Here is a 14,593-nt window from a genome sequence, read left to right on the forward strand (position 1 = left end):
CTGTACTGTTCCAGGGGTGTAGCTTGTTGTTCCTTTATTAGGAATCTTTCTTGGCCTTATTTCAGTATTCTTTCTTTGCTTCTCCTCAGAAATGGACATTTGTGAATTGGCTCTGATGATCTAAGATCTCAAAAAAAAAAAAAAAAAACCTAGCAGTTTTATCAGTGGCTCAGGATTTTAAGAAATAACACTTTCCACTCTTAAATCAGTTTGGATGGAGCAACAACACCCTCCAGTGCCAATGCCTTAATTTTCCAAAAAAGCTGCTAAGTGTTGATTATTTCTTTATTCGTTATTTAGTTTATTCAGACTCATTCCTCTATCTTCCTTTCTTTTATGCTTCTTGGCATTTCTCTGCACACTGATGAATTTTCTCAATTTATAGTTTATGTGGAAGACTAAATTCCAATTAATCCCCTTAAAATTTAGGATCCCTGAGCCTTGCATAGAAGGTTGTTCATTGACCCTGAAGGACACAATTATAATTATTGCAAGACTGTTTAGAAAAATAGAGAGGTTCTTTAGCCTGGTTGAAAGATACCATATCAAACTGCCTCTGAAGTCCTGTGGGTGACCGTGTCCCAGCAGTGCTCACCTCTCAGCAGGCGAGGGCACACACCATCGCAGGGAGCCAGTAGGACACCCGGCCTGGCCATTTTGTTTTCACCCAGCAATCGTTTTGATTTTTCATCATTGTCAGTCTTGTCTGAATCACTTACATCAGTACGTTCATCAGTGAGAATTAAGTGGCTATTTCCCCTCAGTTTATTCCTTTATTTGCATATGTGGTTGATCCACTGGACATGGAGAGGGTGGAGGGAGGCGTATGTAGCCCAATGGGGTGGAACACTTTCTCTTAGAAAAATAAATATTTGAGAATTGGTTCTAATGACCTAAATTCTCAAGACACTGGCAGTTTAACTCCCTTATCGGAGGCTCCCACTTTTAAGAAATACTTCTTTTTCCTTCTTGTACTTCATCAATTTGAGTGGAACAGCACTATTTGGTGCTGGTGGTCCACATGTGTCGTAGACAAGCCGGGTTTACACAATTCACATACCTAAAGAAAAGTCCTTTACCTTACTAAACATAACACATGGTGTTATCCATGTGCATTTTAAATTGTAGAACTACCCAGTTGTCATGAGAAAGGCCAAGGAAAGCAAAGGTCCACATGGTCTGTGACGAAGCAGTGTAGTCCGTCATGGCACGTAGTGTCAGAAAGTCCACGAACCCTGCCATGCAGCAGTGACAGTGTATTTGAGTCTTGACCCCCTGTGTGTTTCTTCTCCTGTTACCTCAGTCTCAGGTGCCAAATGAGAAGGCCAGCACAGCTAAGGTCTACTACACCCCTGCAGCAGCCAAGACAGGGTCAAGTTAAGGTCGGGGGTTGTTCTTTGGAAACACATTAACCTGGGTGACTCCTGTAACCAGATCTTGCGGACTAATGCTTTTATTTTGATGTGCAGTTATTAAAGGAACATGTGAATGTCCTGACGGGCATTAGAACTCAGCCCCATAATGAGCCTTCTACTCTACTAACCTAAGCATTCTTGACGCTAATTAGATGTCATTCAGAATTGGAAACAAATGGTTTATCTTGGATGCTCATAGTTTGTTCAAAGAGCCTAAAAGATGTACCCAAAGTTATTAAGCCAGGAGTTCTTCCTCTGCTCTCTCAGAAGTACTTGAACCACATTCATGCATGAGTAGCTCCATGAAATAAATGACCAGATGTGGTAATTTGGGCAGTGCCAAGAGGGGCCCACATGGGCTGGTCAGCAAGTTGTTGGCAAACTCTAGCTCCTATTTCTCGGTACATTTCCTTTACTCTAGCCTTCCAAAGTTTCCTCTCATTTTCTTCTGGCTTTTTCTGTATGATATTTTTATGATCTTTTGGCATAATGTTTATGAAGCATTTCTTTATGTATTTTCCAGTAAAACAAATGTAAAGAATACCCCCCCTTTACCTGCATTGCTGGACTTCTGTGCATGTTGGATGCAAGTGTCTCACACGAACACGAGTGTGTGTGTCAAGCTCATTCATTCCTGTGTGACTGTGCACGCCTGCTGAACATACTCATACTCTCACGTGTCTGCTCACTAGCATCAGAAAGCCGTCCTCATTCTTCGGGAGGCCCTCCACCAGCACTCCTAAACCCAGTTATGGCATCTGCTTGATGTAGATGCCGTCCTGGACTGAAAGGTGAACTCCAGCCATCACGTCTCCCTTTGCCAGAGTCCGGGGAGGCGCGGGGTGCGGTTCCGTGCTCTAACTCGGGGCAGGGTGTGTGAAAGCCAGAGGCAGAAGCCAGAGGGCCCAGCACCATCCAGACAGCTTGTGCAGCAGGACGTTTTCCCCAGGTTGTTAGGCAGCCTGGCTGTTGGAGAAGATCGTTGGGTAAACACATTTTCTCCGCGCCCTTGCTGCCCAGGGAGTTAGATTTTAGCCTCCCCGACATTGTCCATCTTTATGATCAGCTGCTGCATCCTTTCATGCATGTCTCTGTTTCCTTGCTTTTTAGTTTGACAGTCAAAGCTTACCTCTGTAACTGTTGTGTTTGTTGTGTTTTCTCTCTCCCAACCTCCCTTTTGTCCTCCTTTTAGGCCAGAATGGAGTCTGTGAATCGAGCCTACACTTCTCTCATGCCCCCTTTGTCCCCGCAGCCTAAGCCGCTCACCCCCTGCTCTGCCTCACAGCCCTCGCCGCCCCTGCCGCCGCCGCCCCCGCCCCCGCCGCCTCCCCCGCCGCCGCCGCCGCCCCCGCCCCCGCCCCTGCCCAGCCAGTCGGCCCCTTCTGGGGGCTCGGCAGCCGCGATGTTTGTCAAGTACAGCACAATAACCAGGCTGCAGAACGCCTCTCAGCATGCGGGAGCCCTGTTTAAGCCTCCCCCGCCACCAGGGATGCAGCCTCCCTCCTCGACCTCACAGGCGGGGAAGCCTCAGATCCTGGTGCCGCCCAGCGGAGCCGTGCCCCCGCCGCCGCCCCCGCCGCCTCCCCCCACCCCCGGCTCGGCTATGGCCCAGCTGAAGCCCGCCCCCTGCGCCCAGGCCTTGCCGCAGTTCAGCCCGCCCCCGCCCCCGCCCCCGCTGAAGATTCATCACGTGCAGCACGCCGCTCCAGCAGCCCCTCCGGCGCCGCCCCCACCTCCTCCCATCCCTGCACCCCTCCCTCCTCAGGCCCCCCCCAAACCCCCTGTGACCGTGCCGCCCGCTATGCCACAGGCTCTGTCACCTACACCTCCTCCTCCCGTCCCCCCAGTGAAAAAGCAGCCAGCGCTTCCTGTGTCTCACGTTCCACCCTCTCCCCCTGCTCCTCCTGGCCCGGTCCCCCCGCCCACGCTACCCAAGCAGCAGAGCTTCTGTGTAAGGCCCCCTCCCTCTCCGCTGTCTCCGGCGCCCTCCGTGGTGAAGCAAATAGCCAGCCAGTTCCCCCCGCCTCCAACCGCCGCCCCCACGGAGGCGGCGTCCTTGAAGCCCGCTTCAGCCGCAGCAAACGTCGCCCCTCAGTCCCCGCCTGCTGTGAAAGCAAAGCCCAAGTGGCAGCCCAGCTCTACCCCTGTCCCTTCTCCGGACTTCCCTCCTCCTCCCCCCGAGAGCAGCCTGGTGTTTCCTCCGCCTCCGCCAGCCGCACCCACTGCTGCCCCTGCCCCTGACAAAAGCGGATCTCCGGGCAAAAAGACCAGTAAGACGTCCAGTCCGGGGGGAAAGAAACCTCCCCCGACCCCGCAGCGCAACTCCAGCATTAAGTCCGGCAGCTGTGCGGAGCACCCTGAGCCCAAGAGACCCTCAGTAGACAGTCTAGTCAGCAAGTTCGCAGCGCCGGAGCCCTCGGCGTCTCCCGGCAAGGAGACGCCGCCACCTCCCGCAGCGCCCCCCAAACCTGGAAAACTCAGTCTTCCCGGAGTTCTCCAGCAAGGGGGTGTGTCGGCAAAAGCATCTGTTCTGAGTGGGCGCGGCAAGGACTCCGTGGCAGAATTCCCTTCTCCTCCGTCCGATTCTGACTTTCCACCCCCTCCGCCGGAAATAGAGCTTCCTCTGCCCCCCGTAGACATTCCAGCAGTGTTCTCGGGAAGCACGTCTCCAAAAGTGGCAGTGGTTAATCCGCAGCCACAGCCGTGGGCCAAGTCGGTCAGGAAGGCCCCTCCGCCCACGCGACCCAAACGGAACGACAGCACCCGCCTCACGCAAGCCGAGACCTCCGAGCAGCTGCCAATGGCCACAGTCGTGCCACAAGTGCCCACCTCTCCCAAATCCAGCCTTAGTGTCCAGCCTGGATTCCTGGCTGACCTCAACAGGACACTGCAGCGGAAGTCCATCACGCGGCATGGCTCGCTCTCCTCCTCGCGCGTGTCTAGAGCAGAACCCACAGCCACCATGGATGATATGGCGTTGCCCCCGCCACCCCCCGAGCTGCTCTCTGAGCATCAGAAAGCCCGTTATGGAGGCAGTCATATATCAGGCTATGCAACGTTGCGGAGAGGGCCGCCGCCCGCTCCCCCCAAAAGAGACCAGAACACCAAGCTCTCAAGAGATTGGTAGCTACATAGGACTTTATTTTCGTGGGATCTGTAATCAGTTCTACAGTCAGCTCACCTGATCATCTACGAATTCAGGCGTTCAGAGCCTCTTGGTATGATGTTGTTGTTATTCAGGTAGTGTTCAGCTATATGTGTGTGTACGTGTGCAGGTACACACATAGCTATACATAGGTAGTGTGTGTTTGTATATATATGTATACATATATGTATATGTATATATATAGCTGAAAGTGATTCTATTTATTCTTTTTCTCTCCTAATCTGAAAATGGGTTTTGTGTATTTTGGGTGGCAGCGGCATGGAAGGGGATGTGTGTCCTGCCGATCCCTTATGATTTCTATTATCTGTCATGTGGATTGGACCAAAAACTTCTGACTTATTTAGAAGGTATTTTATAAATGTCCATGCGCGGCCTATCTGTGCATGTTGTATATTATATATTAAGGATAGATGTATAATGTGCTGCTTCTCAGTTTGAGAAGACAACCAGAATGTTTGGTGTATCTATGGGGCTTTTGTGTTTGTTTTTTCCCCAGTTGGCTGAAGTTAGAACTGCTTGACTGACATTTCATTACTATACATAAAGGGGCACTTTAATCAGGAAAACCTCTCAGCTTCATAGAACGGGTAATAGTGCAGTGTGGGGAAATTTTCAGACACTTATCTGTATGTGGTCGGTCGTGCATAGAAAAAAGTAAATACATGGTGTAACTCAACCATTCTAGTTGCAAAACTGTTGCCAGGATCCCACAGGAATCTAGGATGTATTCGGTCACAGGTAAGCCCTTCGCCTGTAATACATGGATAATTTAGTACTGTAATCCTGCATAGTTCTTTTTGTACTGTTGGGATCCTTTTCATGAGCTTGTGAAGCTTCAAGTTTGGCTTCATGATTCTTGCTTTGATTTATTGTAAGAGGATATCCAACACGACACCCTTGGAATGCTCTGTCCCAGTGTGTCTTTCGGTCACCAGTTACCTCCTTATGGTGTGTGCTGTAGGTAGACGGTGATACTAGGTGTCTGTAGACAATTGCTGTATCAGGTGTACTCAATCCTTTGTCCAGTCTAGTATGTTGCATCATGATGAAAAACAAAATCACCTTCTGAAATGCGTCTTTTTTGTATATTGCTCTCTAGAAGGATGGATGATTAGAAAAGAGAACAAAACTGGCCCCTGTGCAGCTGTCATTAATCAGGTTTTTTGTGGCTAGTAACGTGAAATACAAAGAATTCATTTACGTGTGGGACTATCATAGAGGGAGGGGGAAAATGAGTTTTTTGACAGTTTCACCCATAGCGACTGGAGCACACTAGGGTCCTTGCTTCTTGTAGCCTGGTTGTAGAGATTTGTCCGGGTTACCAGGTGTTCTGATGGGAGTTGTATAGTCCAAGTACAGTAAGTGACATTACATATTATGCATATGCAGTTTGCTATAACATAGAATCATTGCTCTAAGGACACACTATAATTCTGTATGCTTCACACTATACTTCTAGATGCTTTTTTTCCCCTGTGAATTTTCCTCGGTATATGAGAGAAATGTGTATTGGCTCATCAATTTGTGATGATAAATGGACCGTCAGGTCAATCTCAGAGCTGCTCTTAAACCAGAGAATAAAAACTAGCCTCCCCAGCAGTGATAAATGAGCACACCTTGTAATGAAAGTCTGTGCCTGTTATGAATAGGGATCACCAGTGCAAACTGCAAAAATCTCTGACACTATCCCATAAGGAAAAAGCGATGCCAATACAGTGGGGCAGAGATACTAAATAATTCAAGAATAAGCAGAGTTGTGCTATGTAAACAGGATTTCCCTGTAAACCCATTCTCCAACAAAGTACTTCATCATAAAGAGAGTAAGAGGCACCCCCCAACTGTCACAGATGTGACAGTACACTCATGTGTTTATAGAGCAATAAGAATATACACCATCGTGCATTTGTTACAGCCCTGCTTCTTTAAAAGACACTTTTTAGATCTTTTCAGTTGACAAAGTTTTGTGTGCTTGATATTGTTATGCTTATGAAGTGACCTTTAACACATCTGCGTTGTTAATTTAAGCATGCACAGCAATTTGAAAAACAGTTGAGAAAGACTGCCAAGCTCCACTGTGACTCATGAGTGAAGTGATTTCCCAATGTCTTCTGCCTGCAGCTTTATATTCTAAGGATCGCCCTTATTTGTGGGATAAAGAGTTTCTAAGAATAGGAATCCAATGATATAAATGTTCATCACTAGGGTTTTTTGTGGTGGTGGTGGTGTTTTTTTATATGAAGGTGGGCAACTTCAGCTCTCCTTGAGGGAAACAAATCATGTGCCCTCAGTCTTCATTCCCTCCGCATTTGAGCCCTAAGATCCAGCCTTTTTTTTTCAGTGGGGGATTTCCCGGGCCTTCTTGCTTGTGTCGGTCTGGATGGTAGCGATCTGAACTGATGCTTCTGATGTATCGTTTTTCTGAAAGAGCAGACATCCTTTAGAACACTAGGGACACTAAAGAGAACAGGGCCAGAGGAGGAGCTGTATCATTTTTACCCCAGTCAGTGGCTTGTTGACTATCTGACAACAGGCCGTTTCCCTTTGTATTTCTCCAAAGACAGAAAAGGCTATTTCAACATTTTTTCCTCTGTGTGTGAAACAACTGAATCAAAAAAAAAACCAAAATGGTACTTTAGATACACTTCTAGTGTTTTACTCCCTAGTGTTTTTTTTTTTAAATTTTTGAATTTGGATATTTGTTAGGATGTGGTTTCATGGGGGGGTTGGGGCTTTGGAGATTACTGTTATTTTTGTACTGTTCTTCTTCCCTGGTGTGTTCAAGGAAAAAACATACTGCCAGATGACACTAGTACTGTGCCTTCTTTCACTGCCTTCTGCTCAGCAGCTCTAACTCAGCAAAGCTTCTTCAGGTCAAGGAAGAAGATCTTGGCGGCTGTCTTGGCTGTACCGAAAGATGAACAGCATAGATGAACTCACCCTGCTGTGGAGGGCAGTGCAAACAGGTGCCCATTAGAGCTAGTGACTAGATTAATTAGTGACACCCTTAACTTCTACCACATAATTTCAAAATTGGATCCAACCTATGCTTAAAGTTTTGGCACCAACTCTGAAGGGTAGCAAAGCCTGTTCTGGTCAGATTTTTCTGTACTGAAGCTTTTACTACTCAAATGCATTTTTTTTTTCCTTAGCTGCTACAGAATCATACTCTTGGAAAAAGTAACTACTACTGTAAAGGTTTACAGGTACCCACTTAACTGTAAATTGGATTTTTTTTTAATTTCTGGGGCTTTTTAAGATAAGACTGCTGACTTCAGAAAAGTCCTGGGAAACAATTTTCATCAGAACGTCTCACAGTAATAGACAAGGTAATGTCTCACAGTCCTGACATCAAGGTGCTCCTGCCCACTGACGCACATCCTGTTAAGGAAGGGCTGTGAACTCTCTTGGAAGTCCCCTATGTAAGTTTACTTGCCACTGAAAGCAGTCCTGAGTTTATCAAGAAAGTTAATCTAAACAAAATTGGGGGATCATGAAGAATAATTCCAATAGGGTAACAACTCTGAGGTCAAGGTTATTAATAGCTGTGCATCTAATTAGAGTTTCATAAGCTGCTATTCTGGGAGAATACAACTGCTAATAAGTTCATGTCAAGGATGTAAGGCTACGACTAGCCTGAAAAAAACTTCAGGATTGGTTTGATTTGACCATCAGGCCACCAACAGAACCCTTTGTTACCTTTTTTCCCTCAGCTAAAAGCAGTTTTATGTTACAAACACAAGGTGATTTTAAACAAGCAAACTAACCTTTTCCTCATTTTATGTATTACCAAATTTTTTATACAGTTTCCACATAGATATAACTTATCTCACAGATATAAGTTCAGACCAGTTAAAACTGTATGACCCTGTGTGATTATAGGTGTAATGACTTGCTTTCAATAACATAGGCTTCATAATTTGGATTTATACACTTGATAAGAGGACGTCCCTTTCTAAAAAAATCACTTTAGGTTGCAAGTACCTTTTGCCAACCTGGAATTTTGTTTTATACACTTTATGTCATTGCATAAAGCAAGTTATTCCTAACACTATAGGAATATGCGACCACTCACGAAGTTGAGATTTGATCCATGGAGAGATGCAAGTAGTGCAGAATTAAGTATCCCAGTATCTTTTAAGATTTATTTTCATTTAAAAATTGAATAGAAGATCATTGTTAACCCCTTTCCCAGACTCCCTCAAACTAAACAAGTGCTCGGTTCTTAATTGTGCCCTTGGAAGATCTATATGTAAAAGAAATCTGAAATTTAGCTGTACTATAAACTTGCTAAGTAAAAATAAGCTAAACACAATATACTTGATAAATACTCGAAGGAAATAATCTCCAGTTGGTTTGCTCTTTGCTTGTTGAAGTAATAAACCATTTAGAAGAGGAAACATCTGCTATAACCCCCAGTGCCTTGAACTCTTTTGGAGGATTAGCATTAAAAAAAAAAAAATCCAACAGGCAAACTTTGAGGTGCTAATGAAAGAGAAGGAAAGTGTTTCTAGTTTGTGCAGAAACAGGAAAAGTGATGGTCTCACGAGAGATGGCTTCATCTACCTAAACGGGGTCTGGCTGCTTTCTACCAAAGACATTTAGAGAAGCGAGTCGAGTCAGGGTGATGGTGAATACTACATATTTAAAAGATGGCCAAGTTCAGAAGTGAATGTTGATCATGGATGGCTATTAATACCAAGCTCATCATCGAAGCCTCAACCTCTTCTTAGGCAGAACATGCTTGTGGCACTTAAAAAAAAAAAAAAAAATCTGCATTTTGGAAACTGTCCATTGTTAAGAAGTTTATTGTAACCTAATACCAAAAACTGCCATTTTTCATGATTACCACCTCCTATATTTTTCTCTCTACTTGTAAATAATTCCTCCTAGAAAATAAGCATTAACTGGAATGTTTCAAATGATTTTGCTTAATTTTATTATCAGCCACTAGTGAACTCCTTTTATAGAAATGTACATTTAAAATATTAGCTTGTGCTAAATGTCATAAAAACATTGTTTACTGTTTTAAAGAAAAATTGCACATTATATTTAACTGGGATTGCTCCCAGTTGCTGACATCTAAGCTGTGGGAGCTTTGCCATAAATAGATACAATGTAGGAATATACCTTACTGAAGCATGAAAAAGGCAAAAGGAACTGCATTAAAAGTACTGGATAGAAGACGTTATTCAGATGATTATGCACAGCTCAGTAAAGATGAAGTTACAGTTTTTCTTTCAGCTTTGTAGCTATTATTTTCTTCTGCTTAAATGTACGCTCTCATTTAATTAATTATGTGCCTTGCTCCCTGATTGTGCAAACCTATATATATATATAGATATATATAAGAGATATATTCAGTACTACTGACCATGTTTTTGTTCTACTGCTGGATTAAGTTATTTTCCAAGTTACTCTTGCCAGTTACTGTCAGTAAACTATTGTAATGGCTTAGGACAGTAGTCATACAGTCAGTGTAATTTTTCAGCTACGTGTTTTCCTTATGTCAGCTTATCCAATCCTTAATAAAAATACATAGATTTCATTTAAACGTTAGAACTGTACTTCACTGTTTGTTTGTGGATCGGCACCACTAAGAGCCTGGTTTTGCTGTTTATGTCAAGGTACCCAAAATAGAGAGGCTGCAACACGCACATAAAGTGTGAAGGTAAACAAACTATAATTTGATGTGTTCAGCTGATTAGCCTGTAAGAAAATAACTTTTAAGATTTTTTTCTTTAAACAAACAAAATACAACTAGGTACGAACTAGTACAAAAAGAGGTGCTTTTTGTTTCAAAGCCTTGTTATCACAATCATGTCTTGGACTGCCATGTCTGTCAAGGTATGTATAAACGTGGATTCGAATGTATTTACAAATCATGTTATCATTTACCAAACTGGGGCAAAAAGAACAGAAGGTCTCCTTTTTTATATTAAAAGAAAAGAACTGTATGTATTTTGTGGAAAGTGATCAAAACCTCAGGTTCACTTACAGCAAAAATAGGGACAGACAGTAATTAGTGCACAGGGACGGATTCTCTCTGACACACTTAAACTTACCACCTTAGAAAAGAGGTTACAGGAGTTCCCTGGTGGTCTAGTGGTTAGGATTCTGGGCTTTCACTGGTGTGGCCCGGGTTCAGTCCCTGGTCGGGGACCTGAGATCCCGTAAGCCACACAGCACAGCCAAAAAAAAAAAAAAAAAAAAAGAAAGAAAGGAGAAAAGTTACTTGCAGAAATACATTCACAAGACATTTGGATATACTTTGTAGGATTTTATTTAGGCCAAGTTCTTAGTACACAGCAACAATTAATTCGAAATACAATTTCAAAATTAAAAAGTGAATGTTCCCGCAACTCATCTGGAGGTGGTTTAATGGCACACACAAGAAAGGTTACTGGCAACAGACTGCTCCCTCAAATTTTCCTACATGGGTTTTTACTCAACTCGTAACACCAACCCTCCCTCCGGGAGCTAAAAGTATAACTGACCAGATCACAAATTGTTTACATTCTTTTTTGTAAACCATCTTGTTAAGAAAAAGATGCATGGACACAAATATGATAAAAACTGCGTTTCCATAGAATTCTGAAGTTGCAAAAGACGTTTCCATTTTAATGTGAAAATAAGCTTTTTGTCTTTTGTTTGATTTTTTACAAAAAACCTCAAGATATTTAGCAAGGATCATTTATACACAGCTAGGCCCTGTCATTTGTCAATTTTCTTCTTTTTTTGAAGAATTATGAGATTCTCAAGAAACAGGAACAAAGATCAGCATAAAATAAACATAAGGTAATGAGCGCAATGCCTGTTTTAGAAGTGTTTTCTAAGGCTCTCTCAAGTAAGGCTGTGCTGTGCTCTTTCCAGTGCCCAGACACTGTAACATTTTAGCTACATACACCTTATGGAAAAGACCATTTGTACTGAGTGTAGTTATAAAAGGGTTAAAATGAAGATTACTTTCACTAATTAAGGCTACACTCAATACACTCCTTTAGACAACACTCTGAATGGTATTTATGGAGACATAGCATATCTTTTCAAGTATCTTCCTTAAGACATCCAGTAGAACTTTAAAAGAAACATACAACACAATTAAGACAGTTGTAGAAAGAGTACCAGGCGCTGAGTCAGGAATTCTACCTTTGTTAACTAGCTGTTATTTGAAAAGGAAACATCTAAACCTCATCAGTAAAATGGTATTGAACTAAAATTTCTGAAATCTCATCTAGCTCTAAAATTCTATGACTCTAAGTAAATCATGTGAGGCAAATCATCACCTTAACACTGATCAGGAGTTCCTGGCCAAAGAAGTTCAGAAGTGAACAGATGGGAAGTGATGCAGATCCCCATTCTTTTCCAAGACGTAGCAACCACCTGCCAGTTCCTCCATCAAACACTTTTCAAAGGGAGAGGTGGCCTTCAGGACATGCCATGCTGTCTCCACTGAGGAGAAAAGGTGGTAAGAAAGTACCAAAGTACCAGTTCTTAATGCAGAAAGGTCACCTGCTAAAAGCAAATGAGCATAAGAGGATAAAAGCAAACTACTATCATTTTGATGCCTCTCAAACAGGAAAGTCTTCAGTAATATCAAGAGACTGCTGAGGAGCACAGCTACATTACAGAGACCACTGTGAAGACACATAAAACAGTCTCTCTAGCTGGGTAATAAACAGTGGCAGGAGGGGAAAAAGAAAGGGAGGGATGAAAATGTCTCACCCAGTGACTGTTAGGAATGCAGCAAGAGTAGCAGGCCCTTAACCCTACTGTAGGAACAGGAGGTGCCCCTGGAGAAGATAGAAAGCAAGTAGCCAAAAGATGGGAAACAATGAACAAGACATCTTAAAGGTTTCATATGTATTTCAAACACAGCAGGCTGAATCTCTCAAGTCTAGATTTTGACACACTGACACTTTTGGTTTTCAATTTATTGCCTAGGCCATAACGTCAACAAGGAAGTATATTTTCATTTACATCCCTATGGCCTTTCAAATAGTAATACTTTAAAAAAGGGAACAAACTCTTAACCCTCCCCCCCCCTTTTTTTTTTTAAGGAAAAAGGGAGTGGACACAAGTCAAAAACACTTCAAGAGGAAAAAGATTCCCTCTAGCCTGATAAAATGGTTGCTTACTGGTCAGAGTTTAGACTTGGATCATCTTTGCCACAATATTATGTAGCATGTAAGATTTCTGCACTCATTTAGAATTACTACTACCAACCATCTTGTAGTGTATAAAAAGATAAATGGGGGAAACTTACGATAAAACAAATACTACCCTCACATACTATTAATAGCATGCAATCTATGAAATGTTACATACATTAAAAGTCTCCAATGACTTTAGGCCTGGCCCATCATTACACAGTATCCTTCCAAAACGATATATAGAATTCAAAACTATACAAAAATTTAAAATATGCAGAAAATCCAACAGGTGTTATTTTTAAAACAAAAAAATCACACACGTTAGTACTAAAAAATAAAGGAAAAATCAGCTGACCCATGGATCCCTCTGCGGCAGGTCTTCAGTCTGAAGGACTTCACTGACGTCTTCTCGGTTCCCCAATCCAGCAGGGGTCCAACAGGCAAGCTGACCACCACCAACTCCTTTTGCACAATTGTCTTCTGGGCTTCTGTAGGTGTGAGCTGTGGGCACTATTTATTGGATTTCAAAATACCCTCTGCCTTATTAGTCCAGTAAGTTTTCTCAGTGAAAAGCTATTTAAATAACTCTGAACATCTAATTTCAAAACAGTTTTTCTAGTTACACACCAACACTAAGAAGAGTTTAACCTCTCCAAGTATAGTCTTGGTTGCAGCCATAATGAAGCTGAAGGCTCAGAGGACACTCAAGGGCCATTACTTTGAAGGAAGACAGGGAATAAAGGGTGTCAAGGTGACCTAACAAAGCATGAAGTGTAATGTGTACTGGAGGCAAGTTAATGAAAACTAAATTCAAAGTGCTGGAGAAATCTAAAAAGAGCTAACTTGCAGTGTGTGAGAAAAAAACCTGCAACCGTGAAACAAAAATCTTGATAGGAAACACTGTACCTGGGTCTCAGTTAAATGGTGGTTAAGTTTTCTGCTCTGATAACAGAGTCACAGGTGGAATATTAACTCTGTCTACACGATCTGAAACTCCCTCACACCTACCACCCTTGTTCATTTTTCAATCAAGTTCCTCTCTCTGCACTACCTATTATGTTCAAGGCCCATGTTTGAAATATATGCAGCCTACCGCCTCTCACCTTTCCCCCAGCACTGGGAAGTCACCTGGCAAAGCTCTCTTCTGGCCAAGTCACTGGGACTGGAAAGGACCCATGGTGGCTTTGGCCTGTGAGGTGGTTTATCATCACAGTATTCAGCTGCTGAGCAGCAAGGCCTCCTGGATGTTTTTCAATATTATACTGATTACAGAAGAGAGGATTAAAGCCATCTGCCTTCCAAACTCCACTGAATCTGAAGCTGTAATTGTGCAGGTGAAAAAAAAAAAAAACTTGAATAAGTATTTGGCCTTATACCACTTATCCCACTATTCTTAGTCTGAGAGATAAGGTTCAAATCCTTACCAACAGCAGCTACTTCAAAAGCCAAACACACAAAATCAGGGGAATATTTACCTTTTCTAAGTGAGTAAATTCAGCAGTAGCTAACACCTGCCATAACATTCAGAGAGCACAGCAGCAAGCCTTTTATTCCCAGTGACTGTCGAGACTTGAAAATAACTGCTATTAAAAAAAAAAAACAAAAACTATTTATCTAAATAGTGAAAGAAGTAAAGAAATAGTTGGTCTGACCTCTAAGGTCCTACTCCTCAAAACAGCACCTAAGGCAAGGGTTTAGGATGCACTTCTGCAGTTCAACCTCTCTAGAACCTTAGGGACCCTCGCGTCTACCTCTGCACGCCCACTTGAGCGCACGGACCAGGCTGCACCTGTCACACCTCTGGGTGCACTGCCAGCAGTGGCAATGCAGTCTCACACAGCAGCAGCGCAGTAGAACAAAAC

The 14,593-nt window shown here is 43.2% G+C and overlaps 2 protein-coding genes across 17 annotated transcripts in view; one reads left to right on the plus strand and one right to left on the minus strand.

The window, feature by feature from the left end:
• The window catches only part of RAPH1 (Ras association (RalGDS/AF-6) and pleckstrin homology domains 1), a 183,624-nt gene that overhangs the window by 86,303 nt on the left and 82,728 nt on the right, over nt 1-14,593 (plus strand). For 4 of the 8 annotated variants that reach the window (XM_033859865.2, XM_033859866.2, XM_033859867.2 and 1 more), the window contains one exon: nt 2,608-14,337. The exons of 2 other annotated variants lie outside the window; for them this stretch is intronic. In XM_033859865.2, the coding sequence (XP_033715756.1) occupies nt 2,608-4,542 (1,935 nt within the window). In that variant the 3' untranslated portion in view covers nt 4,543-14,337. Of the gene's footprint in view, nt 1-89; nt 14,338-14,593 lie in introns of those variants that run through there. 2 more of the 8 variants (XM_033859871.2, XM_033859870.2) reach the window with 2 other exon arrangements.
• ABI2 (abl interactor 2) overlaps nt 10,844-14,593 on the minus strand; it is a 102,695-nt gene continuing 98,945 nt past the window's right edge. For 8 of the 9 annotated variants that reach the window (XM_033859874.2, XM_019939079.3, XM_019939078.3 and 5 more), the window contains one exon: nt 10,844-13,241. In XM_033859874.2, coding sequence (XP_033715765.1) covers nt 13,078-13,241 — 164 coding nt within the window. In that variant the 3' untranslated portion in view covers nt 10,844-13,077. Of the gene's footprint in view, nt 13,242-14,206; nt 14,315-14,593 lie in introns of those variants that run through there. The other variant, XM_033859873.2, reaches the window with a different exon arrangement.

The sequence above is a fragment of the Tursiops truncatus genome, chromosome 7 (genome assembly GCF_011762595.2).
Source record: "Tursiops truncatus isolate mTurTru1 chromosome 7, mTurTru1.mat.Y, whole genome shotgun sequence".
In the NCBI taxonomy this organism is placed as follows: domain Eukaryota; kingdom Metazoa; phylum Chordata; class Mammalia; order Artiodactyla; family Delphinidae; genus Tursiops; species Tursiops truncatus.